Source organism: Phalacrocorax aristotelis, chromosome 3, assembly GCF_949628215.1.
Source record: "Phalacrocorax aristotelis chromosome 3, bGulAri2.1, whole genome shotgun sequence".
Taxonomy (NCBI): Eukaryota; Metazoa; Chordata; class Aves; order Suliformes; family Phalacrocoracidae; genus Phalacrocorax; species Phalacrocorax aristotelis.
Window position 1 is genome coordinate 23,497,417 of NC_134278.1, and position 27,890 is coordinate 23,525,306.

The 27,890-nt window shown below is 38.7% G+C and overlaps 1 protein-coding gene across 2 annotated transcripts in view; it reads left to right on the forward strand.

The window, feature by feature from the left end:
• Positions 1–4,208: 4,208 nt before the first annotated feature.
• MYOM2 (myomesin 2) overlaps positions 4,209–27,890 on the forward strand; it is an 82,252-nt gene continuing 58,570 nt past the window's right edge. For both annotated transcript variants that reach the window (XM_075086933.1, XM_075086934.1), the window contains exons 1-10: positions 4,209–4,305; positions 9,569–9,648; positions 12,354–12,487; positions 13,526–13,645; positions 15,308–15,446; positions 15,623–15,780; positions 16,631–16,723; positions 25,568–25,656; positions 25,737–25,787; positions 26,064–26,228. In XM_075086933.1, the coding sequence (XP_074943034.1) occupies positions 12,381–12,487; positions 13,526–13,645; positions 15,308–15,446; positions 15,623–15,780; positions 16,631–16,723; positions 25,568–25,656; positions 25,737–25,787; positions 26,064–26,228 (922 nt within the window). In that variant the 5' untranslated portion in view covers positions 4,209–4,305; positions 9,569–9,648; positions 12,354–12,380. The remainder of the gene's footprint in view (positions 4,306–9,568; positions 9,649–12,353; positions 12,488–13,525; positions 13,646–15,307; positions 15,447–15,622; positions 15,781–16,630; positions 16,724–25,567; positions 25,657–25,736; positions 25,788–26,063; positions 26,229–27,890) is intronic.

Sequence of the window (27,890 nt, forward strand, 5' to 3'; positions counted from 1 at the left end):
AGTAAGTGCTGTTGTTTTCAATAAGATTTATCAGAAACAATTTGAAAAGATTTGATTAAATAAAAAAAACCCCAACAACATTTGAAATCTGACCTGTAACTTCATGTCAACTTGTGAGAGACTGCAATTTGCTTGGCTCACCCTAAAATTTAGCAAAACGTATTTAGCTAAGCTTTCCCACTGGCTAAACCCCCAATTTTAATTAAAGTGTCTCTGACAGCCTGTTACCAGTTCTAGAGTATTTTATGCTGTCCAAAGCAGTGGAAAATATACTCTTGTTACCACTTTCAGTAACTCACAAAATAAGTAGTTGAAACATTCTGCTGCACCAGGCAACCCCGTATTTTCTGTTTGTGGCTGAGCTAACCCTCTGCCAACTTTTTAAAGAGGCATTAAAGCAAGAAGGATATGAATCAGGGCTTTCCTGAGTCAGTAAAACCTTAACACTGACTCTGATGTGTTCCAGAGTGGATCCTTGGGCAGCAGGGTGACAGAGTATGTTTAAATATCTTATAAATGATTGACTCACTGTAACTCAGTGGTGTGTTTGTCTCTTAGATATAAATAAGGATACTTACTAAGAGGTTCACTTTATCTTATGTTGCAGGGGAAAAAAAATCCCAACATTTTGTACATTCAGGTATTTTACTATTTGTTCAAAGGCTTGTACTAGAAGTGTCTGCTGTTCTGGATGCAGTTCAGTCTAGCTCTGTTGAATTGTTGGTTGAAAATCCCTGTCTGGCTGTATAAAACAGTTTCTAGCAAGTGGGTTTTTTTTGCAGCTGCTGTTGTCCTCTCTCCCAGGAGCTGCACAGCCTTTCCTTGTCTCCTCCTCCTCCAAATGTCTTGGCTCTTCTGTGGTCTCGTCTCCACACAACCTACCCTCATTTCTGGGACAGGTAGTTTTAGCTTTTGACAGTGTGCAGCTGCATGTACCCTGCCATAAAATACTTGCAAGTTGGGCACCAAAAAAGAAAATAAAAAGGTTCTAATAGAGGAAGAGAAAATACATAAAGAAAAATGAAAGTATGCAGAAAGCAGGAGGTAGAGAGAGAAATGTTTAAGCTTCTTAGGAGCTGGGATGGGGTTGTTCTCTCTCCACCTGAAAAAGGCAGTCAGGTGTGTTTTCCTTCGGAGATTTGCGCTCAGCTGTGTGAACACATTTATAGTGCTGTCAGCATCCAAGTGCGTATGTTACCGCTCTCTTGTCAGCTAATCTTCATAAGTAGGTGCACTGCCTCCAAAATTTTTTTAATTAAGTCTTTCAGGTCCTTCAGGTATTCTCTTTTGAAGAAGACACATTCTATTTGGTACCTATATGAACCCCATAACTGATAATCCTGAACTTCTGACCAAAGGCACTAACTGAAGAAAGAGCACAATTTATTTTTCATACAGTTGAATTTGCATGCATTATTTTGTCTTTCATTTGTAATGCCAAGGGAGATGCAAAGACCTGGATAGCTGTGAAGGAAACCCAAGAAGCTTCTTTATGATCACCAGTACACAGTATCCATTGTCCTAGCAGGCTATAGAAACCTTACCTTTGTGAATAATTAGGACTGCTGCAGACATGAGGATAGACCAATCTTTTAATTCCTATAAAATTATAAATATGGTAAAAGCATTTGAAGAAATCAAAGGCTAGCATATTAACGAAGTCAGACTTCAGAAGCTGCCATACAAAGCTACATTAGCTTTCTTGGAATGGAAAAAGCTAAAAGCACAAGGCCATTATTAAGGCACTCTTACAGGCTAAAACCACTCTAACACCATCACATTTCATTTCATTACTGTTTTGATGTTTCCTCCAGTAGCTACAAAGCTAATGCATCTTTTTTCTAAGCTCTGTTTCAGGTCTTGGTCTTCTTCTTTATGGAAGTAGTTGAGCCATTACTTAAGCCTGTATCAATTCAACAACCCACATCAAGGGACTGGTATAAGATAGAGAGATAATTCTAAAATACCACATTCACTAAAGGATTTTAGCACATGCTCAGTTTTAAGTGCTTGAATAATCCGTCTGATACCCTGCTAAATCTCTGCTTTGAAAAAGCACCTCTTAGGGAAGAACTTCTGTTTGGGAAGTGGAGGGATCAGGGGAAGATGCCTTCAGTGTCAGGGAGGAAGTTTGAGAAAGTAATGTAAATTATTTTACAATTACAGTGCCGGATGATTTTTGGATGGTAGGTGCTCTGCTGCCTAAATTTCAACACCACTGAATAACACAATATTGCAGTTTTCCCTTCTGTTCTGTTTTGTGAATATCTATGAAAAGCAGGATAATTAATTAATTAATTAATTAATTTATTTATTTATTTATTTATTTATCTGGAGGCAACCTGGGACTGGCCCTGCTGCATGGCTGGTTCTTGCCTATGGCACATTCCCCACAGCCTTCAGGATGCACTTTCACATTTTTGATATCCAACCACACCCTGAAGACAGAACTTAAAATAGAAAAGAGCTCAAGCATAAAAGCAGACAGAGCAGGCTGTACATTCCTCCATTTCTTTAAAGATAATAAATATAGAACAAGAAATAAAAAATAGAGTGTGTCATGAGTTTTCCTTAAAACTGACCTCTTACCTCCCACAGGAAAATGCTATAGGAGGCAAGAGAAGGAGCTGTGTAAGTAAAGTGGGTTTGCTCTGGATTATTGCATGCTAATTGCTTGGACAGCTGCTTCTGAAACAACATCTATGCTCAGTGCATATGCACTCATTCCACTGTGTCTGTCCTGGTAGATCTAATTCTGTCAGACTGAGTTATAATTTAAGATCAATGGGAGGAAGGGAGAAGTCTGTGTCAAGCAAATGGTAGTCCTAAACAACAGGAAAGTGGGAAAGATCCTTAGCAGAGTTATTTAGGAAACTTGGATGAATACTGCAGATGCGATTAGAAGCCGTCGGTTAAAGGCTTTTCCACATCTTGTTCTGCTTTCTGTACATGCAAGCATAAGAAGAAAGCATTGTTCGTGTATCAAAGTTTCTTATGCTGAGCACTGCAGATCTTAATTGTCAGTGACTTTGGTCTTGATCCCATTCCTGTATAAGTAAATTGAAAATAGTTTTTGTTATTTTCAAATACTTTGAACATTAATGAATTCCCTACTTCCTGTATGTTGCTGACTCACTGGATATTTGAGTCATCATGGGCCAAGTCATGAGGTGTGATTGAGTCCGCCATATAGCCAGGTTTTCCCAGACATGTTGTCCTTATTTCCAGACAGAATAAGAGGAATGTGATTATTTCTTCACACTAGTCACAAAACCTTGTCAGATTTCCTACCCTTCCTTCCCTTCCCTCACATGGGCTCACGTCACAGAACAAATCCCTATGGGGTTGCACACGACCAGAATGGGGCAGAGTGACTGAGCCCACACCCACCAGTTCTGCTGAGCAAGTGCTGCTACCCCATCGCATCTGGATGTCAGAGCCACCACAGTGGTGCCTTGGACCTTCTGGATAGAAATCTAGGAGCCCTACAGGCACCAAACCTCCATTTCGGTTGGTAGTAATCAGGGACCATCAGGGTTTCACAGAATCAAGTGTTTTGGCTGTCTTTTTTCATCTGCCTGTATATGCCTCTATGCATATTTGTTCCTCCTACTTTACTTATACGACATAAAGAAATGTCTTTCAGGTTGACTGGTGATATTATGGAGAAGGAAATAGTGAGTAGGAACTGGACTTTCTTTAAATCCATGTTAGCAGGCTTTATGTATAGTTGCTATGCCTTCACATATTGCAGCCACGTTCTCAAATCCAGGGAGCTCTTAAGGAGGCAATGGGGAGGCTCGTTTTACAGCCTGAGGCACCACGGGGATTTTGTGTCTCTACTAATAAGATTCTGGAGTTTACATCTCCTCAGTGGTCTTCTAAGTTACTGATTATTTTAAAACTTCAATCATTTCTAAATAAAAAGTTCAGACTGTTTTCTGACTTTAAACTCTTTCCCATGTGCTTGGTGTTGCTGGGAAAAGAAACAACAATTTTAACATAAACAACTGTTTTTTTAAGGAATGAGGTCTATCTTTTATTAAAATACAGTATAAAACTGCATATGGGGTATGGCTTTTCTTCTATCTTTATATCACACCTTTATTGCCTATTAGGCTGACCTCAGGTTTGGAAGAATCACTTGGTTAGTTCTAAATATAGCATTGCATCTGCCCTTAAATGGGAATCAAGGGGCAGTAGCCTTTAGGGAGGGGAATTATTTTTGTTTTCCTCAGCCGGAGTTTACTAAGCTGGGAAAGGCTGGTCTTCCTCTCTGCTTTGCAGTTTTTCTATATTCCTTTGGTAAGTCCATTTTTCATCTAGGTTTTTCTTGTTTGGAACAAATGGGGATGATTGTGGGATGGTGTTGGGTGCTTTTCAGTAAAAAATAAACTACCTTCCTTGGGGAAAACAAGCAATAAGCAGGACACAGATTGATTTATGAAAAGACAAAAAAGTAAAGTAGAATCGTTTTATTCTGTGCTTAGTCAGCTTGATTTTATTTGTATTACATTTCCTCTGTTTCTTTCTACATACAAAGAACTACATTATATCAATCCATAGCTCTATTGGTATATGTCCTTCTCCAATTGCACATATATTGGCAATGCCACCTTCTTGTGTGCTTATGCTTTAAAAGTGACAGAACATGATATATCTGAAGTATGTGAGTAAATAATTAAACATAAAATCCTATGGTAACTGGCAAAACTATTTGGCATGCTGAAGAATAGGATGTAGCTAGGACAAAACAACCCTACTTTTATTTTTTGTCTACCATACGTTCAAGTACATGTCTTCAGAAGGTGCATTTCTGGTGTCTGTATTGCTCTAGGCTACGTGATGTGTTCTGTGCCACATTAAAATTCCAGCTAAATATCACTGAATCTTGGGAAATCATGTTCATGCTCTTGAAACTATGCCTGTGTGTTGATAATACCTGTGAGCTAATGAAGTATCACAATCAAGGATAATGAATGTTGGGGTGATGGGAAGTGAATGACTTTCCTTATCTCACTGTCCTTGCTGTCCAGTTGAAGGAATGTAGTACACTCACCAAGTGAAGGGAACTCTTAAAACTTTATAAGAACATGTTGTGACTCTTTAAGCATTTGGAGTGTTAGGATGGCAAGGTTTCAAGTCAGTGTGGCCAAATCCAGCCTAGCTTAATTCCCAGTCACGTAAGATCATGAGTTCATAAGCATGTGTCTACAGAATTACTCTCTGTAGACTATATAGAGTTTAGCTTATAAGAAGGACGTGGGAGAGAAGCCAAACTGGATGCTTCCATTCCCTTCCATCATGACAGTCATAGAAAAGCCAAAATTACATTTTTTTTACTCACAACAATACAGGAACCGGTGCTGCCCTCCACAACAACGATGTCACTTGAGGGAAGGGTACCTACGGTTCTGCCTTACAACCTGTTTTCTGCGGAGCATAGCTGGTAGTTAACTCCATAAAGGGCTGTGGCCATGACCATGGCCATGACCACCCATGGTATATTCCGAATTGCCTCCTCATTAACTGTTATGGCTAGAGGGTGAAGAAAACCATTCAGGAACTATTACAAGGTCAAGGTACGCATTCTAACGGATAATATATGTGCCATAGCCAAATGATTTCATTAAACTGGTTAATCTACCTGTATGTCCTTGTAAGCAGAATCACTTGATGCAGTGAAATGCTAAAAGTCTACTCATTCAAAACATACAAAAGTATTAAAAAAGAATAGATGCATCTGCTATGGCCAGCATCATCAGCTGCTTGAAAATGTTGTTTTGCTGGACATTCAGATGACTAGAAATTGATAAGAGACTCCATTTTTAGGTCAAATGAGAAGAGTGATGCATGTACTTCTGGGGATGATTTGAACCAGATTGAATCTGTTGTCCACAAGATGTCTGTTTAAAACCGATTTGCGAAACTAGGACAACGTTATTCCCATACGAAGGAGGTACGATCAGTAAAATGTAAGACCAGCTATGGTGTAGCCAAAGACGTGAGGAAAGAAAAGACAAGGACTCTCAAAACTTGCTGAGTAATATCTGGAGTTCCATATGGTTTAAGCAAATAGGAATTCCATATACTTATTTTAATTTCAGAAGCATTTGTGTTCTGTTGTCAAAAAAGTTAAAGCTGAATTCTTATGCAGAAGGAAAAAAGTCTCCAATGGGAGAGACAGAAACATCTTAAAATGGCAGTAGATTATGTGGTTTTTTTCTCAAGTTCATTCTTTTTCCTACACAGAACATAATTTTATATGTAAGGTCTAAATACACATGCACACTGAGATAAAAGACTGGAGAGACATAATAACATTTCATAAGTTTATTGCTAAAATGGGGAATATATTACCAGACCCTTTACATCCCAGTTTTGTTTAGACTGCAGTGTCTATGAGCTGCATAAATATTCATGCTGATTTTAGAAGATTTCCACCAAAGTATGCTTCTCAGGTGAAAATGTTCTTATATTATTACCTACCGCAATTTTACAGGGTTGACATAACCATCTGGAAAGGACCACATGTTTTCTGAGGCAGTATGGTAATTCTTTAAACTGGTCATTAGAAGCAACTGATGAATAGAAGGTGGCTTTTTTTTTTTTTTTTTTTTTTTAATTTTATCTTTCATTTTGGTATATAGGTGGTATGGAATTAAATATATTTTATCATCTAAATATCATGGGCTTTAATGTATCATGGAAGTATAAATTGGCAAAACAGGATTTCTAAAAACACTTAACTTTGAGCAATGCGGAGGACAACAAGCAGAACTATGGGCAAGTAGAGGAAACAATGCCTATGTCATGGGCAAAAACTGGACAAACCCTCACGTCAGTACAAATGGTCAAAGATATTTAAGAAAGATGCGATACAGAGGAAGATCAAGAATGAGGATATGCATGTAGGAGCAGGATGTACTGATCTTTCAGCCAGAATGAGGAGGATAGGTTACGTGAGGACAGGAAAGAACTTGTGAATCATTTCTGGCATTTCTGCAGATGGACAAGGACAGAGATGAGCAAAGAAAGTGCCTGTTGCATGGCATAGCATTGGCAGGTCAGGCAGAGAAAGTACATGCTGTATAGTGCATCGCTCACGACAGGAGCCTCCCGAGTTTAGGAATGCAAGTTGTCTATCTATGGTGAGCACAACCATGTTCTCCTTCCCATGGCATTTCTCCATCTCATCCATCAATTTATTTGGTTGTGCCTGCTCTCTGAGGCTATGTGAATGATCATGCTAGAATTTACTGCCTGTCCTTTAAATCTTAAATTAACTCACTTATCAGACTAACAATGTCTATATCAGACCCTTGGCTTCTCTGCTCAGGAATGTGGCCCCTTGTCACGTGGCCTTAGATTATTGCTTTCTATTCAGACCACTATTACTATGGCATGAAACTATGCATATCCTAGCTTGGAAACTCTGCCTTTTACTCATGACCAAGTATAAATTTTTATATATATGCTACTAAGCAAGTGAAAATGTATATTTGTGTAAACTGGTTTGAACAGTCAAATTAATTTGTGGTTTATATCATTAATCCTTAAGGACATTTTGGCTGACTTAATGATTTTTTTTTTATTTAATATTCTTCTGAATGGTTCATACAGAACATAGATTAGTGCAGTTTAGGTCCTGCTGATGTCCCCAGCATTTACAGTCACAGAAATAAACAGGAATAATAACAACAACAACAACTAGGAGTACACTGGTGCTGTGTTCAACCATAATAATAATATTGATTTTATTATTAATAATAACAATAGCAACAATTATAATAATAGAAAAAAGTAAAAGTACAACGGTGTTGTATTCCACCAATGAAGATGAGAGACTAAGTGTTTTAGAACCATTTTGTCCTATAATTCTAGGTCTTTTTTTTTTTTTTTTTTAAGTACAGGGAAGTTAATAGGATCTGTGTGGGTGAAGTTTGAGGTTTGTTTTTGACACATGGGCCATATATTTTGGCAAGTTCTTTGTAACTCTTGCAGTCACATACCAGTACAACTCAGTGAATAAAGCTTGGGATTTGCTTTTTAATTTGTTAAAACCACCCAGAAAATTAATTTATCTTTCTCTTGGCCTATTTATGCCTTTTTTTTCTTCTTTTTTTTTTTTTATCTTTTAAATTTTCAATTTCTAATTGGGAGATGCTTTTTATTTTTTTCTCCCCCAATGCCTCTGCCAGACCACTGCCTGCGTCTTGCTGTTGGGTCAGTTCCACCAACTGATATGCCAGTATAATTAGGTCTCCAGCCACTGCCAGTAATAAAATTTTGGTTCACCTAAATCAATAACTTCATTGGGGCTAAGCTGTCATCGACATATCATGTTATCTAACTCTGTTAGTGGTAGGTTGACTAAATATTAGCATGTGTTTCAAACATCTCACGTAAACGTGTAGCGATGGAAAACTGGGAAAACAGTCAGCACATTGCTCCTAGCAAGACGATAGAAACTTCTCTTATCATGAACTCAAGATACCCTACATGCTCTGTAGACTCTGCTGAAGCTGGTTTTTCAATAGGGCTGTGATTTTGCTCTTCAGATACTCATCTTTGCAGCACTATTAAGTATTAAATACATACTCTACTTGTAGTTAACTGATGATGATTATTACATTTGGAATTGTTGCCAGGCAGCTCCCCTCTGCGTTAACAGAAGGCAAAATGAGTCTGGCTGCTAACAAGCTCATTTAATTGCTTCTTTGGAGGCTGGGAGTGAATGGCTACGCTTTTTTTCTATTCTAAGGGTGGGTAAATGTGAAAAATATCTGAACCCAAATTTTGAGGAACCCTGGGTGCTGATCAGTAGAGCAAGATATGCTAATTAAATGTGTTTTACATTTAGTAGAAAAGGCTGAACTGTAAATGGCAAACAAGTTTTATCCTATCTCATAAATGAAAATAACCCAGACTGTTATCCATCCAGACACGTGGGCATTACTCTGCAACCCTTATACATCAGATGTCAGTGGGAGTTATATACCTAGCAACACATAAATTACATGCTGATAAATTCACAGAATTATTTAACGGGGCCACATGTGCATATGAGTAGCACTTAACAGCTGAGTCAGCTTAATCTATGGGTTTGCCCTTTGCACCTTCATTTAAGTGAAAGGGCTAATTAAAAATAGAAAAGAGGGAACTTTATACTATTAACTGGCCAGTTAACATACAAACTAAGGGGGAAGTCGAATGTCATATACACAATAGTCACACAATTAGCAGAAAGAAAAACAGTATTTGATGTCTGCAAGTATAGCATAACGTCATGTACAGATACCAAAACACGGAGGAGCTAAGGCTGCTCATGCTTCTGTGTAACTGTGTTCATGTAACTAAGACAATGTGTCGCATGATGAGTTAATAGGTCCATGTCAGCTCAGCTTTGCAAGAGGGCATCTAACTAAGCTAGCATCTCTGCAAGGTGCTGCACAGTGCTGTACTAACTTGGGTTAGGTTAGCTTTCTTATTTCTCTAGAAATGAGGTAATATATTTCTTTACTGTCCCGTAGTAATGTTGTAAATTTGCCTTATTTTTGTCTTGCAGTGTCTGGTATTTTGCCTAAAGCTCTCTTTCCTGAACGTGTGACTTGTCATTCTCATATCTCTTGAAAAAGGATTGAAAAGGTAACCATAGGTTATGCAGAAGATGCAGCTATCAGGTGATAAGTTGTAAAAACTCCTCTCTTTAAAGCTCATGACATTTTTTAATAAGATGTATCTGCTATTAAATACACCTACTGTCTTCTCCTGCAGAGACCTTTTTCTTGGAAAAGTAAAACTAGCTGATGTGAGAATGTCATGACTTGGGGGCATCTGACTCAGCTTTTGAGTACCTGAACCTAACAATCAGACACAGCTGGAATTTATTATACTACTTAATCAATAACTAGCATTTCCTTTTGTTGGTAAATACTATATGCTGGAAATACAGTATTTACAGGTATTTTGCCATGTTTAAAGGTTCAATCTCTTAATCTATAAAACATGGGTGGTGGTTTTAATGAATTTGGGTTTACTTTTGTACAGTTCAGGCAAAATTGCCAATGAAACACATAAAATGAAGTGACTTGCTAAATTAAGAATTGCAGTCTTTCATTGAATCATCTTACATTCTTCTTTCTAAAACTATGATGTGTTGTATAAGAAATCTAGCTCTCATTTTTCAAGAATAAATTGCTTTAATGAAATGTAGAATATGATTTCTTCTGCATATACAATCTGGCTAGTAATACAATTAGAAAAAATGTAAACAACTAACACTTTAAAAATGAATGCAAAATTCTTGATAACATCTGTAATTTTTCAACAATTTTGTCATTGCTTCCTATTCTCAAATGGGGATTTTGCAAAATGATTTTTCAAAACATAAGATACTATTGAAATTCCATTACGTGACAGAAAACATCATTGCTTTCAGAATAAGTAATAAACATTTAGAAACCTATTTTCAGCAATATTTTATTAAAGTACATTGACTGCATGTACTTCTCGCGCAGTAAAAGGGTTAATGAAACCAAGAAAATTAGATGGAATTTGAAAGTTGACAATGAAGCAATGACTGAATTTCTTCAATTTTGAACTAGTTCTCGTTTTACCAGAAACCACATTTTTCCTGAAACAGTTATTATTTGAATTTTAATGTGAGTATTTTTCATTTTTGTCCCCAAAGCACGTATCTCCAGGTATTTGATAGGAAACAGAACACAGCCTAACACTGGTCAGTACCGGTGCCTTTGAAATTAAGTAAGAGGATCTCACATTGTATCTAGATGAGTTTATAAGATTTCTGTTCAAATCCCTTTGAGCTTTCATTTTATATGTATCATGAGGTTGCCTATTTTTGGGACTTTTTGTGACAAATGCAGACTTTTCGTGTAGGTCTGAGGATTTGCATCATGGGAGGTTCTTCCCGGAAGAGCCCGTGGCTGGGCAGGGCTGGGCTGCGAGGAGCTGGAGGCTGGCCCTGCTGCAGCATTGCTGGGGCAGTGCTGATGGTCTCGGGGGCTGAAATGTGGTCCTGGGCCATGGGCAGGTTGGGGGGAGCCCTGAAGGAGGCTGGTCAGAGCCAGTCAGGTCCACTGCTGCTTCCAGGACCCTGAAACCCTCTTAAACGTGGCCCCTGGATGAGCCAGTGTTGCTTCACTTCCCATGAGTAGCCCTGAGGTAGGTCCCAGGCCATGTCTCTGCCCGTGCCCCAGCTTCTGGAGTGCAGCTGACAGGCTGCACCCTGCATGGGAGTATAACAATTGAGGAGCTCTTACCTTTCAGGAGTAAATTAAGTGTTACTGGAGGAATTTGCCTGCTTGACTAAAAACTCCAGGATTTGGCCCAAGCTGCTTTATAGACTTTGTATTGGAGAATTGCTTCCTTTGTCACTGAAGTGCAGCCATCTCTTGGGGATCGTGTTGGCTGTTCAGTTGCACTCTGGAATCCCTCACAGCCATTTAGGCCAAGTGGTCCAGGACTAAAGAGCCCCACATCCAAGCAAGACTGTAGATGGGGCTTATTCAGCAGATGGTAATTACACAAGCTGGTACTTACTCAGGACACAGCTGGTGACATTCCTCACTTTTGCAAGAAGTTATCATCATTTTTCTCATGAACCTAGAGGGATGTGGGTGTCTCTGTGTTATCGCCATGGCTGGGAATTTGCTTAACTCCAACTCAGTGGTAAACGTGCTCTTCCCACCCATACTGCTTCTGGGAGCTCCCTGAATGTTCCCGAGAACCTTCTGTCCAAACACTGATCAAACTATCCATACTTTGGAGAAAGTCCACAGGATGACAACCAGAATGACTGGAGGTCTAGAAAAAATAACCCATGAGAAAAGATTGGATGAGCCAGCTTTATTTAGTTTAAATAAGAGAGCCGAAAGGAGATGCAAACAAAATCTTCAACAGTGTGCTGTGAAAGTGGGTGAACACGGTCTGTTTTTTGTTGTGATGGTGTAGAAACAGTGAGCATAAATTGCAACAAAGGACAAAGTAAAAAGTTTGAAGAGTGGAGAGCTGCAACACTTAAAAATGCCCCAAAAGCTATCAAATTTCTATCCCTGGAAATTTCTATGGAGGTGTTGAATGACATCTACAAAAAAGGGGGAAATGATCTGACAAGTCTCTTCTAGCTCTATCATGTATGATTCCATGGATCACTGCGTGGCTGATAAAGTACATCCTGAGGTGCCCATGTATATAATTGATGGCTCTGTTTGTCATAAATTGATGGAATTTTATACATTTGTACATGTACAGACATATGTGTATGTATGTAAAAATGTCAAACCGAAGAGTCTGAAATATATAGATAAATGTGATTTGACTCACTGCAGGAATTCCTGATTGTAACAAACTGAAGTATGTCGTCAGTAGCAGTGCCATTTTACCAGAGGAGGCATAAGCACTTTGACCAGTCCTATCGCAACATTCAGACACGATATGTACTTGAGGAATATGCAGCAAGAAAGTAAGTGCCATGTGTTTCATATATGGAGCATAGAGATGTTTCTGTTTTGGGTAATCAGGTCTTAGAACTGAGATATTTATCTTCCCCCCTCCAATAGTGATTTATTCAGAATGGTAGTTTTCCACTTCCTTCCATTGGAATGCTCCTTGTCTATTGACTTCCATCACCATAGATAGACTTTCTAGATATGTTGCAACTCACCTACACAGACCTTTTAGCTCAGGATCTGTCCTATTTACTACCTCCAAGTTGGAAATTCTTCCTTTTAGGCTCCAACTGAAATCTGCTTAATACAAATTGCCATGAAATTTATTGTAAATCATAGAAACAGTTTTTTACTCATTCTTCCATATGACATGTGGATGTTCCTTCTCCTGAAGCTGGCTATAATATTATAAATACAGTTTTTATGATTCCATTTCCTCTTTTAAAACTAAATAAAAGTTTAACTCCTCTTATGTGAAATCTCTGAGTTTTAGCCACAAGATACACGTTCTTTGTGTCTCAAAGTCTGGAGCTTTGAATCTTGGTTGCTAAAAAAATCACTGTCCTCCCCCCTCAGTAATTAAGATGCTTGGCTAGCCTAGCTAGCTGTCTAGGTTGTCCAGCTTCCCTTATGAAAGAGGAGAGTTTATGCAGAAGGTTATGTGAAATATAGAAAGGCAGGAATATTTAGAAATAGACAATGTTGTAGGGGTTCTGTGTGATTTGTGTATTTGGCAGGCTGGTACCCTCATGGTTCACTGGAGTGCTGTCATAGCACTTGGATGATTGGAGACTGAGATAAGTATAAATTTAATAGAACTGAATGAAATAAAATGCCTAATGATCCCCATTTGACAGATGATGGGCATTAAGCCCTTGAAGGACAAGTGAGAATCAGCACCCTAGTGCAGTTAGTGAGGAATGCAAAGTAGGTTTCTCACTGAACAGTGCTCAGTCATGGTATTCAGCTCATTTAAAGTAATTTCTTTGACTTTTCTGAATTCATGTTTTACCAGAATTTCTGGGTTACAACAATGTCTTTTATATTTGAAGGGCTGCTTCCAGACAGGCTGCTTATTATGAATCACCTGGTTTGGGAAAAACGACATGTAGGCTCTGTGCCAGGAGGGCACGCACTTTGGCTCATGAAGCAATACAAGAATCCAGGAAAAGGTAAAGTTCTGTTGGTCCCATCTGACCTGTGTAGTGGCTCTGTTCCCATTTAGTATCACTCTTTTGCCAGAGCTCTTTTCAGAGTTGACAAGGCTGGAGGCTTCTCTGTCTCTGTTCTTTACTAATCTATTTTGGCTGGAATATTAAATGACTGAGTGTCACTTTCAATCTCATATTTCAAACCAGAGTTGTTCCCCTAATCCCCACTCTGACCCTTGAAAACAGCTTTAAAACCAAAATAACTTAGAATCTGCTTGGGACCCAAACCTCATTTTTGAACAGATCTACTTCACTATTCCTGAATTTCTGGTTTGGATCAATTTAAACATTTTGAGTTCTTTCCTTAATATCAAGAGGGCTTACTGTCACATCTCAGTTACAGCCTTGACACAAAGTCCTATAGTAAATGTGCTGACAGCAATATTCCTGTTAGTGAATTTGACTGTTACTTCTCTGCCATGCTCTATGGTGACTGCACCAAAGACATAGACAATTACACTACAAGAATTAATTCTGCCCTGTTTGCAGAAAAAGTGTTGCAAAAATCATACGCATCCTCATGGGTCTGTACTTGGTTTTGAAATATATATTCCAGAAACAGAATGTTCTAGGAAAACCAAACTAATTTGTATACTTTCATTTTTTTTTCAAACTGTCTTAAATTTTATAAATATAAAAATATATGGCAGAACAAGGTTGGTGTCTAAAGTGCTTTGAAATGGTACAAAGGAATATTTTTAAAATACCAGACAAAAAATGCCTTGATCTACTGTTCACTGAATTTCATGCAAGTCTTCTCATTTGCTTCATGGCATGTTTGATTATGCTTTAAAAGTCTTGCCATATTCTATAATGACAGCCATGTCAGAAATTTCTGATATTCAGCTCCCTTCTTTTGTCCTGTTGGCAAATCAAAGAGTAACATAGGCTACTTACTGAATCAGCATGAATGCAAGAGCTTGAGCTAGCTCCTCCTAAAACCATTTATGCACTGATATTTTTTAGGAATTCTGAAAAATCTATGGAGTTAGATTTTCAGGGAACAACCCGCAAATTTCTCAAAATGTTGTCTTTTCCTGGCAGTTTCTATAATACTTCCTGCTCACCCTTGTCCAAGGACAGCTTTTTGGCATGCAGCGGTTCATCAAATCCTTGTGAACTCCTTGGTCTGTATCTTCCAGGTGAGGTCAGCAGATACAGTCCATGGAGCTAGCAGCACTTCCCAGGTGCTAGAGCCAAGGGCACACCATAAACAAAGCCCAGCTCTTATCAGGGTGCAAACAGCCACAGAACGTGCCTTCACTCCTCTGCTTTCTTGTGTCTATGGGAAGAAAAATTGGGGGCCAGAGGGAAGCCAGGAAGGTCTTTAATCTTGATTACCAGAAGACTAAGACTGTGGGGTACCACATCAATGTGACCATGCCAGCTTTCAGGAGCTGAAGCTATGACACCACATATACAGGGGAAAGAAAATGAAGGAAAATTCATATTCATTTCACATGCTCATTAGGATAGGCAGATAAACTCTAAGAAAAATTCCTAAACTAGATTTTACATCTTGCTGGTATGGTTTCAGAGCCCTCAGTTGCCTAATGTGTATGAGTGACGATCTCAAAACTTCATACTGGTTACTCTTACCTGATGTTTTTTCTTGTCCTACAGGACTCATGAACAAAAGTCTCATGCAAGTGAAGAGAAAAGGATCCGTTTTGCCAGTGAGTTGTCTGCTTTGGAAAAAGAGATTCACACAGCCAGGCACCGTGCTAGAGAACATCTGGATAAACTTGCTATTCAAAGGATGGTACAGTGCTGAACCTTTTTGCTCCTATCCAAGTGGAATTATAAGTTATACTGAAATTTAGGCCTGTGTTTCAAATACCAATAGTAATTTAGCATCTTTTAATTTTGTGGATTTAAGATTAGGTCTACCCCATTTGAGTCTGGTGCTAGATGCTTTTCTTTTCCCGTGTTTAATAGGTAGAAGAAAATATGGCTCTGGAAAGACACGCTCTTGAGGAAAGTATAAGTCGAGCTCCTGAAATTCTAGTGCGCCTGAGGTCTCACACTGTCTGGGAAAAGATGTCTGTGAGCCTTTGCTTCACTGTACAAGGATTTCCCACCCCTGTTGTACAATGGTAAGAGACTGGCCTTTCCTAGCCCTCTAAAAATGTTGTTAAGCTTTTTTCATTTGGAAGTTATGGCATAACAGATAAGTGTCACATACATAATGGCTAAGTTAAACCCCCTTTATAATCCTCATAGATGTGTTGGATTGTAGCAGTTGATACTGCAGTGGAGGGAGTGGGAGGACAGCTTGTTGAACAGCCCTGTGCAGTGTGAGAGGCAAACTCGAGTGTTTCAGAAGGCAGACTGTGGAAAGCATTCCAGTCTTTCTGGCCACTGAGTTCCATCATGATGAAGTAGCAAATGGCAAAATTCCCAGAGCTCACAGGCTACTTGCTAAGTCTGGGTAATCTTGCACGTTGTTGTCATGGGCTGTATCCGTGTTCACTTTGTGTCAGCCTCTGTTGAGGTGGACATTGGTGTAACATCCCTGAAGCTGCCCTCCTTTCCAGACAAGTGCTGTTCTGTATATGTGAGAACCCCAGGCTGGTTTGTGAAGATCTAACCTGAGACACAATCCTGTTACTACTTCCCTTGTTTGTGCCGAAATGCTTTACTGTGATGCAAGACAATGTTTGCTTCCCATCTTGTGTTGGGGCTAGTGGACATCTATCTACTGCCTGCTCTTCTGGTCTGGGTGCACATTATCTCTTTCCACTTTCTTACTGCAGTGATGGTCCCTCGTTGCCCTCATGCCCAATGTGTATCTAGCCATACATACTGGAAAATATTCTATACAGGAAGAGAAGATTTATAGAGAGAGCTCAGATGATAGTAAATGATATAAAGATGTAAAAATCTACTAAATTAATGCAGTTAATGCAGCCAATATTAATGAGTTCATTTTTTCTTGATTTTCAGGTACAAAAATGAGGAATTGATTACCCCTGCAAGTGATCCAGTGAAGTACAGAATTGAAAGCAAATATGGAGTACATGTGTTGCATATAAACAGGTAGATTATTGTGGGGAATACAACATTTTTTTATACTATACAGAAAGTATTTTATATCAAATACAATTACAAATTTGCACAAAGGCTGCAAGAGAGTCGTTAAAGTCAGCACACTTCTCTGTTGGTAATCACATTTAGGCTAGAGAAGGTTCATTAAGTAGCTAAATATTAGATCATGAAAATAAAATGAAAAATTAGATATTTCTATTATTGAACTCCAGCAATCTAGAAGAAGATAGAAGGGGTAAGTAGCTGAAAGAACAGTAGTTCCTTTTTTATTAAATTATATCTTCTCAGTATTTGAAGTGGAAAGTTGTCCATGTATTTTATGTTCTTGCCATGATGAAACTCTATAAGGTAAGCAAAAATTTAGCTGGTCAGGGCAAGGATACCCAGTAGTCAGTGTTTGTTTTATTATATGTTAGGTTCTGTTTACTTCTGGATCTTGATTATTCTCCAAAAAGTAAGATAATGTAATTTATTTTTTTTTTAAGGTTCTAATTTAATAAATTTTAATTTTTAAAATTATGTTAACCTTGTGGTATAGAAAATGCCTGGGTAGAACAGCTTCCCAAAACTAATCCCATGCTGTCCTAAACAATTGAAATATTGCATCTTACATGTGACTTGGTACAAGCTTTTTTAAAAATATAAAAACCCGAAGGAAAATGAGGACATGACTAAGGTATTTAAAAGGACAATATCTAGACCAGAGACACAACCCACTCTTTCAATTTCTCTGGAACATGTGCATCAGCTGTGCTGAAACAACTGGAATATTTGTGGCTACCGCTTGGCTAGCCAACCATTTCACCTTCTGCACTGTCTCCATCTGTCAGCAGTGGAAGCAGCCCTGAGCACAGCCTTGTGGCATTAGTACAGAAAATAAGTGCATAATTCCTTCTGCTTTTGGGAGGGACTGCTTGCCTTTGTCATCCTGCAACAAAGTCCAGCCCAACTCTCCATCTTTCTATAGCTCAGGAAGGGAGAAGCGTATGCCTGTACAGAAGCTGTCAGCAAGAACCATTAGTTGTTTCTTTGCAAGGGTTGCTTCTCAAGGAGTAGGGGTACTTATGAGTACCTCTAAGATGCTCATGGTCTTCTACTCCCAGGCCCATCTTCTACACATGTCTATCCATGAGATGTCTCAACACAGCTGATTCTTCCCATCAACATTAATTTTGGCAATGAGAGCAGGAGGGTAAAAGATAAAAATGGGTTGTCCTTCTGCAATCCTCTCCCTTGCAACACAGAAAATGGAAAATGCTCTTCTTTGTCTGGATGTGTGTGAGTGACAGACAAGAGATGAACCTGGTGACTTCTTGCCGGTTAGTGACTGTGACTGTGTTTATTTCCTCTGGTTAGTGCCTGTGAGCAGCTGCTTGGTGAGTCCTGATGCTGGATATGCAGTACATAGGTTCCTTTTGTGACACTTTTGAAGTAAATGGCTTTTTGAAGAAATGAGAATCAGTGTTGATACTCATTTCTGAGCATCTGTAACCATCGGGCTGAAGGGTACTAATGGGTTAAATTACCTTGGTGCTTTTATTTTTCTTCCCTGTGCCGGTTCTCTCTTATCTAGACACCATCCACAATCAGATTTGGGAGCATTCAGACCCAGCCATATTTGTTCAGACATAGCACAGAGTCATTTAATGGCACCCAACTCAGGTTCCCCCACCCAACCATCATCACACACTGTTTACTAGTCCCAGACCTGTAGGTATTCATGCAGACTCCCTTACATTCAACCAAGCTGCCTCAGAGACTGTTGCTCTGTTTGTCTTTCATTCTCTCTGGCAGGATGATCTTTTTGCCACCTAAAGATGTCTGGCTGCTCTCCCACAGGTTTCCCTTCTCCACTTAAAAGAAAACTGGGGGATTGTAGACCAAGAGTTATGATTTATTTACCATAGATTTATACAGTTTATTAAATTAAAATTTCTAATCCTAAATTTATTTCTTTGTTACTAATCTATTTTATTTCAAAACTTGACCATCAGCTATATTTTCTATCCTAAAAGACAGGAAATCAGTATGCAGGAAATGGAAGAATGTTTTGGCAGTGCATTACTAATATTAGGTTTTTCTTGTCTTGAAAACAATGGATGTACAGGTAGTGGTTAAAAATATATATTATTAATGTTTTTATACAAGCATGTATCAGTTAGCTCTGGATCTTCCATACTTATCTATATGTGCACATGTATTTGGAGTATTATTTTTTTCCCAGGAAGTAGAACTGTTGGGATTTTCTACCTATCCACTTCTGTGCTCTTCTCAGCTGTTCATACCAAAGTGCTGAGCTGCATGTCATCTGATCTGCAGCCGCTCAGAACGGCCTTGGAATTTCTTGGCTTCATTCTAGTACTTCAGTGAAGCTCAGGGAGTGAACTTTTCCTTCTGATGCAAGTGTGATATTTATTCCTATGAGTATTCCTTGATCCCAGTGGAAAAAATTCTTGAGGCACCAAAACCAGAACGTCACTTTGTCATCTTAAAGTGGTAACTGGACACAATTTCATCCCCCCTCTTCGCTGTCTTCCAGGGCCTATAAGCCTATACAGTAACCAGATCATTTTCATTTCTCTGTCTCATATTTTTATGATGCTCTGTGCTCAATTTACCACATTTTCTGCATGCATTCAATGCTATCATTATCATATAGTTCCGCTTTCTTGCTCCTTTTAGGCTTCTTCATTTGGGAGCTTGAGCTCAAGGTCTCCCTTGAGCAGTAAAATAAAGGCATTTGGAGTGTCATTATCTTTTTTGCACATCTCATAATTACAGGAGAAGAGATATTGCCAGCCTGCACTGGGGTAGTGGTTCATCTCATCTTTCATCTCACTTCTGATAGGTGACTCAGAGGAGACTGTGAGGAATCTTCTGAGGGAAAGCTACTGGTAGTTGAAGTGATTGATACGTGCCTCAGAATGTGAGGGTTTGTTTAAAATGTATTTCTGTGTCCCACCTAGTTTAACTATGGATAGGCACATAATACAAGAAAAGATTTCTGTATCAGATGAGGATGCCCCATTGCTTTACAGCATAGCTGCAAAATATTTTTTGCCTTGGTGTATATCTTAATAACGAAAAACTGTTTAATTTTGAATTTCTTAGTTGCTGCTACTCGTTCAGCAACAGGTTTTGGGTTTTTGTTTGTTTACTATGATGCCTCCTTAAATGAATCACTTAGCTTTATGCAACTGTGAATGGCTATATTACATTTCCTGATGTGTTGGCTGGGGCATAGAGGGGACAGCAGTATGCTCCTGACCGGGGGCATTCCTGACCCCCACCCCTCAGTGAGGAGGCAGATGAGCTGATGGGAGCTGGACAGTAGAAGGAGCAGGGAAGGAAGTTTGATTTTCCAGAGCTCTGTCAGCATGATGTGGCTGCAGAGTCTCACCTATACAAGGCTCAAAGTTTGGCAGTAATTTGTCTTTTACTAGATCCCTCTCCTGTTTCATTAAGTCGTCGCTTAAGAAGTGCTTGTAATTGCAGCAGAAAAGGTTTGTGGTCGCATCAGCAAAAATGTGTGGCAGAGCCAGCAGAGTGCAGTGTAATACCTGCTGTCAGTAGGCAGAACTCGCCCTCTGATCAGGCCCTCAGATCCTCAGCACACCACCAGCATTGCTTTAAAAAAAGAAGCTTAAAAATTGAATGAGCCTTCTCTTCTAACTATACTCATTTAACAAATGACACTGTGCAGTCAGTACAGCGCTATTTATTTTGATTAGGCACAAAAGGCTTGAGATGATTTAATCTGGAGAGATAGAGAGTGAGGCCTGCTCTTTCTCTTGCTGTAGGTGGAAGCAGGGCAGAGTGGAGGCACTGCAGCAAAGGCAGTCCTCTGGCAGAGCCTTTGAGCCGTATAGAGTTGATCAGGTGATAAACTGCAGCTCCCAGGGTTTTGCAGGTACGCAGTACCAGTGAGCGTACAGGCAGCAGCCATGGCTACTTCTGCTCTTCTTTCCTTGCTGAAATGTAAACAACAGCCCCCCAAATGAAATGGTCTGTAATCTTCTGACGTGTCAGTCACTGTCCCCTACAAGCTGCAATATTTAGGAGGTTGAGGAAGCGGCCACCTTGTAATAGAGGTCCCCTCTTCAGTAAAAACAAAAACGAACCAAACAAAACGAATCACTCAGATTCGGTCTGACTGGAAGTTCAGTGCATGAGAAGGTAATCCTGTAGAGTATTTCCACGTTTTGATGTCATATAGCCATAACACTGAAAATTTTGTCATTTGAATTCAAAGGAGGCAATTTTAACTCTGTGTAATTTACTACGTTCTGCTTCCTGTTCTTGACATGCACTGAATTGTGTTCCAATTCAGGCAAAAATGTTATTTCACTCTTAACTCCTGTGTTTAAATCTACACTAGGCAGATGGATGAATATATGCATTTTAAATAGATGTATCTGCCTGGGGAATACTCCCCGCACAAACATTAGCACTTCAGAACCTCATGTGGATTCAGGGCAATTTAATTTTCACAAAAAGTATTAGTACCTTGGGACAGATACAGCACTGCACTCACACTTCATTCTATCTAAATGTACTCTATGCATATTTTATCTGACCTTTGTAAAGGTTGGAAAACACTTTCTCCATCATGATGCAGAAATAACCATTGGCAAGACCACACCTTGCCTCCTGGGTACTTCAAATGTAGTTTCTAACTGGTCTTGACTCAATGCACTTTATAGTGCAATTTAGGAAATCTGGGGGTTTTAGCATACAGGGAAGTAGATAGTTTCCAGGATAATCCTCAGTCTGAGTATTATGTGGCACAAAAGGAAAGTCAGGACCTTATGTGTCTTCCCATCCTCTCCAACTTTTTTCAAGGTGTGTATTAAACAAATGTGCTGTGTACCTCTTTCCCACTAACCCTGTACACTCCCAATACCTGAAGGCAGTCCACTGACTACTACGCTATCTAAAGTGGTTTGATTGATCTCCTGGAGAGTCAGGTTAGAGTTCATAGCAAAGAATTGTAATATGCTTTCAAAGCAGTGGCTTCCAGAAAATGGGGAGAGTTGTTAGGACCTCTTAAATAGCAGAAAGTGCCTGGACCAGGGAATTGTTACCTGTATGTTCATAATAACTGTAAGTAACTTGTTTCTTTTCATAAAACCAAAGGATGTTGTAACAGTGTGGTCAGTAACTTCTTTCTTTTATTCTTCTTGACAAAGTGAATTCTCATTCCATCAGTAACTTCTGTTGAACAGTTGCTTTCAGACATTGAACTTTTTGGGCTAAAGAAACAACTCTTTTGCAAATCTCCTGTCTGTTCTGGAGACTTTTAGGACCATCTTTTGTCTAGCTTGGAGACCCTCACAAACTGGAAAATCTTGTAAAGAGATGTATTTTGCTGTTCCTTATGGGAGAGCAAGACTATGGGGAGGGGATTGAGATGAGCACAGATATATATCCATTTGGAAAGTTAATAGGGTATCTGCCATTCTGCTTCTTCATTTTAGGGAGACATTTTTGCAGCTCTTACACCCCTAAATTTCTGGTGCGTTGAGTGGTCAAGCACAGACTAGGGCCTCGATTTGTTCAGAATACATGTTTCTATAATTTCTGGATTATTTTCACACTACCTTGTGGTTAACGATAAATTACTCTAGATCCTGAATCCTGTGTAATTCTTAAAAAAATAATTCCTATTGACTGTTTTATCTGTTGTTTTGATGGAAAATGAAACCAACCCTGAGAGCAGATGATGACTGTTTTAGAATGATAGTTAATCAGAGGTAACCTCAGTTAAGATACACTGTTATTTTATCCTTGTTGACAAGACTCTGTAACAACAACAAAATGTTAAAGAGCAGTTAAGTTGGATTTGACAGAAGCAAAGCAACCTGAAGCAATGATTTACTTATGGGAAGGAATGGCCTAATACAGCAAAGGTGGGGTAGCATTCATCACCCAGTTATAATATGGGTGCTGTAAGCTGCCTAAATCATCTCCAGCCCAGGGATGGATCACCACCTCATCAGCAATCACAGCATGGCTCCCCCAGCACATGCCCTTTCAGACGTGTGCACCATCGTCCTGGAGGGTCTAGGATATACCTGCCACTAGGGCCTAGGAATTGCACTTCTAAAATCTGCTTGCCATAGTAAATTAAACATATCCTCTGCCACAGTGGCCTCTTGGTATGGGATGAGGTAATTCTCTTGTCCTTCAGGACAGGGCAGCTACATCCAGACTGTTTCCTGGGAATGGACCCTTGCTAACTCCTGACCTGTGTCTGGGAATACTTTTGGAGAGCTGGCACATGCCAAGGCACACCAAGGGCGGTTCTAACACATCAGCACTAGGGTGATCAAGATCCAGTTTCTAGGCACATTACCTAACACAGTTTAATTTACTAGTACTTCATGTAAGTTATTAAACATAATGTGTACTATGTACTATTTACTGTATATGCAGAGTGACGGGAACACCTTATCGTTCCAGTACAGTCAGTTCTGCAATGCCCCTTCTTGTAAGAAATTTTTGAAATGCCTTATTTGTTGTTAGCTTGTTTCATTATAGCAAGACACTGTAGTGGTCTGTGAGAAGTGTGTGAATTACGTATATTTCAGTATAGAGACATTATGTCTTAGGAAAGAAGCCTGCAGCTTTATTGCAGTTTTGCCTTGCTTTTGGCATTTTATCACTCAAATGTTAAATAGCGTGAAACTGGGATAGTAAAAAAATCATTCTTGTTTTTAAGAAGTTAGTGCAAAAATGTCACCAAGTCTGACAGCTTTTGAGCAAGTCCAGAATCAGTTAAGCTTTATATAGATCTGTGAACAGGTATTGGCATTTTTTAAATCCTTCCTGAGAAGAAACAAACAAAAAATTGAATAATATCAAGCCTAGTATTTCAATTTTTTTAATTGCTTTTCAGACTTACTTTGCCTGTCCAGACTGTAATAGGGTGCTCAAGGGCTTCATAGGCAACTGCAGGCTTTTTGGTTAAGTGGCCTAATCTTAGGACTTGTTCCTCTGGCTTAGATATTTAATTGTACAATAAACTTTGTATTTTACCTCTTTATTTTGTGAAAAGTCTGGCTGAAGATTAGCCTCCAGGAGGAGCTGTTAGTCCTGTACATTTAGAGAGAGAAATCTCAATGTAATAGAGCTTTCATCAAGTTGTGTTTTAAACATCACAGTGCAGATAGTATCATTTTTGTGATATGACACTGTCCAGAATATATGCCAGAACTGAAAAATAGGTGTCTGATGTGCCTGTCACAGGTGCTACATATCCCAGAATTGGCATCCTGTTATCCAATTTACATCAAACAGTTTTACATATTCTTTCTTCTCTCCCACCTGAGATATATGACCTCTTAGAAGACAAGTGCAACCAGAATTTCATCCCTTTCATCTGGCAGTTGCCAAGAAGATACAAATTTGTTCTTCTGAGAGGAAACTAAGTGCATGCATGCATAACATATTTTCTCATCACTGGAAATTTCAGTGGCCTCTATTAAATGCACTACTAAATGAACTATACAGAAGCAGTATGTGTGTGTTTCAGACAGCACTCTGAATAGCTGATGGCTCAACCTAGTAGAAATTCCAAGAAATAACAAAAAAAACCCCAACAATTTTGATTGACAGACATATTATAGAATACTTGGCTAATGGGAAAGTTCAAGAAAAAGTATTGAATTGTACCAAAAAAAAGTTTTGTTCATTCAAAACTAAAATGTGTTATTTCATATTAGACTATTTAGTATGTTTCTGAAAACAAAGCAGAAGTAAATTCTGAAATAATTTTTTAAATTAAAATATTCATTCTGAAATGTAAAAATGAAATATTCTGCTTTTGTCAAAATTATTTCTTCATCTGGAGTAAGTTCTTTCAGCAAAATTGAGGAAATCTCATTCTCCCTAAATCTGCATTTTACCAAAATCTAGTCCAGAATATTTTTAACTTTTTCTACTCAGTAGTCGCTTATATTTATATTTATTAGAAACATAGCAAATAAGTTTATTTCAACTGTGAATTTGAGTAATTGCACCAAAAGTATATTTTTCACATAGTTTAGTTTCCTTTCCTTTACTTGTTTTATGTCAATAGCTCTTCTCCTGACTGACCCCATTTTAAATAAGAAAGGAACTGGGACATCTAATTTGTATCTATATCTTAACATCTGGCCACATACATGCTAATGTAACTTCCTCTTCAGGGAAGGATGTAGTAAGTGAGATAATCCATTACTGGGTCCTATTTTACTTGAAGTAACTTTTTTTCTTTATTTTTCATTATTTTGTCCTTGCATAATAAATTATTTTTTTCTCACTAAAAAATATATCAAGCCGAACATTTATGCCCATAAACAATTTTGGTCAGTTTCCCTGGTTTTGTATCATCTCCTCTGGAATGCCCAAGAGATACGAGAGAAGCAAAAATGCCAATATCTTCCTGCTGGGAATAGCCACAGAAGGAGGAATTTCTGCAAGTATCACATGTACTTTTCTTCTGTGTCTCTTAAATTATGTGGCAGAAGGGCAAGACGGATTAAGGAAGAAGGTTACATACAGAAAGGGAATAGCCACACTGGCGTCCTCCAGCTATCTCCTTTTGATCATTCTCTAAAGGTCATTTCCAGTTTGCTCAAGTCAATGCAGCGTGCACACTAAGCTGTGATAAAACTGCAGTAAAAAACAATACCTGCTTTTTGATTGTCTTTGATCAATGTCTTGCACTGTGTGACACCAGCAAAGGGCTTTATGCACTTTCCTCAGGGTTGATGTAACTTGTTTTGTAATATCAGCCATTAAGAGAATTTGTGTTTGCATGAAGTCATCTGTTTTCCTCCTTCCCTTTTTCAGAGCTGATTTTGATGATTCTGCTACCTATTCAGCAGTTGCAACAAATGTCCATGGGCAAGCATCAACTAATTGTGCTGTGATTGTGCGAAGTAAGTCCTACTTCATGATTAAAACAAGAAATAAATATAATGCTCATGTCATTAAAAGTTTATTTTATGCTTGTTTATAGGGTTCAGAGAGAGTGAAGAGCCTCACCCGGCTGGGATAATGCCCTTCCACTGTAAGTATTTTTTCTCTTTGCTTAGATAGTTTATGTACTCTTATCAGCTTAATGTTTACAGATGGGAAAATTGGATACAACTTGCTTCTGGCATCGCTTTCTAAGCATTCGGTTGCAATAGGAGCTGTGCAGATGCTTTTGCTTTCCCCATTGCATTTCTAGATCAGCATACAGTATAAGAGAGAGCTCCATCTCCTTTTAAGATTGGACAGTAATCTGTTTGTGCAAAATACAATTTACTTACGCTCAAGAATGTTTTAATTTTCTTATGCATAGTGCCCCTGTCATATGATGTTTGCTTCACCCACATTGATGTCCAGTTTCTGGAGAAGTTTGGAGTCACCTTTGCAACTGAAGGTGAAACATTGACCCTGAAGTGTTCTATGTTGATCACGCCAGACCTGAAAAGACTACGACCTCGTGCTGAGTGGTACAGAGATGGTAAGTTAGTACATTGGATAGAAGCTACCTGGAAAATGCTGGAGGAAAGACTGAGGACACAGATCAGCTTAGAACATGAGATTCTCAGAATTAAATTTGGAATAGAGCAAACAAATCTCTCTAGTTCAAATCTGTAGACCTGTACCCTGTTTCAATTAAGTGACTTGGTCAACCTTTTCTTGAGCATTCATTTACAGCAACAGGTGGTAATCTCATTTTATCTAATAACACAATAGTTAGAACATTTACTGACTAGGTGGAGATCCAAACTCACTTCCTAGATTTGGCCACGATTTGTAATTGAATGCTGTGACTGCTGAGATGAAGGGTACTCACAGAGCAGTAAATTAAACTTTGAAGCACTGAGGTGTAGACGTGGGCCTTCACTTCCTTCCTTCTCCAGTATTTATTGCTAATCTTTTATTATAATCAATTTAATGTGTAGTTCAGAAATACTTCTAGAAGCCATGTCTGAAACACATGCCTTTGCTCTGCTGTTTAAGTGCCGTGTTGGTAGGTTGATTTCCGTGCCTCTTTTGTCATTGAAAATCTATGCTATGCTATGCCAAGCGAAGTGATCTTAGTACTGAAAATAACACCACTAAATACTCTGGTGGATGGTACACAAACCCTGCATGAGTAGTGTTTGTTCACCGCATCAAAAAAGGTCTTGAAATGTAAAACCAACTACTTAAAGTTTAACAGATAGCAGGCTATTGTAGATATTTAGCTCACCACTTTTCACCAACCACAAACTCTGTGTAGGATTCTAAATTAATTATTCTGCCTGAGGATTTAGGAAAGCTTTATTTGTGAATGGTGAGACCTTTCCCCAAAGGGAACGCTTTTGAGAATGGTGACTTCCAGGCAAGCTGGCATAAATTTTCGTAACTGACAAAATATGGTGCATAAACTAAGAAATGACAGTAAGATTAATAAGGTAGTCAAGAAAATTCAGGATTAGGAAAATCAGAAAAAGGATGCTTTCATTGCTGCTAGTTATGCCTTTTGTTTCATGCACATCATAGTTTTACACAGAATAGCATCTGATCCTTCAGGGAATGGCCTGCTACTTACTGTTTCATTCCTATTTGTCAGTCGCTGTGGATACTTCATTGTGATGGAACTATAAGATGTTACTAAAACAAAAATTATGAAATAATAAAAATGGGGTTTTTTTGTTTGGTAATAATCAAATGTCTAAGGCTCATCCTTAAACCCAGACTCTGTTCCCACTGAAGTGTACAGGGATTTTGTAGTTGCTATAATTACTCACCTCACTCTGAGGCGAGCCATCGGTTTTAATGGTACCTTTACATTGTCTCCTACTGGGCCCAGTTTCTCAAGGTGCCAAACTTCTGCAATTTTGGGTTTGGAACTGCAGCTATGAGATAAACTTCTGATTTTCAAGGGATGTCCCATATTGTTCCACTTTTCATTCAACATGGATTGTTCTTGTACTATGGGTAGGTGAACAAAAGCTTATGGCCCTTTTGGTTTAACCCTTCATGATGCCAAGATAATTCCCTCTTAATATGTAACAATATTATGCTCTTTGTTTTTCCCCTTATTTGACTTAAATTTACCTTCTCTGTGAAAACCTGAGATGAAAAGTTGGTCTCTTTGAAGCCAATCAGTTTTTACTAGTGAGTCAGACAGGCT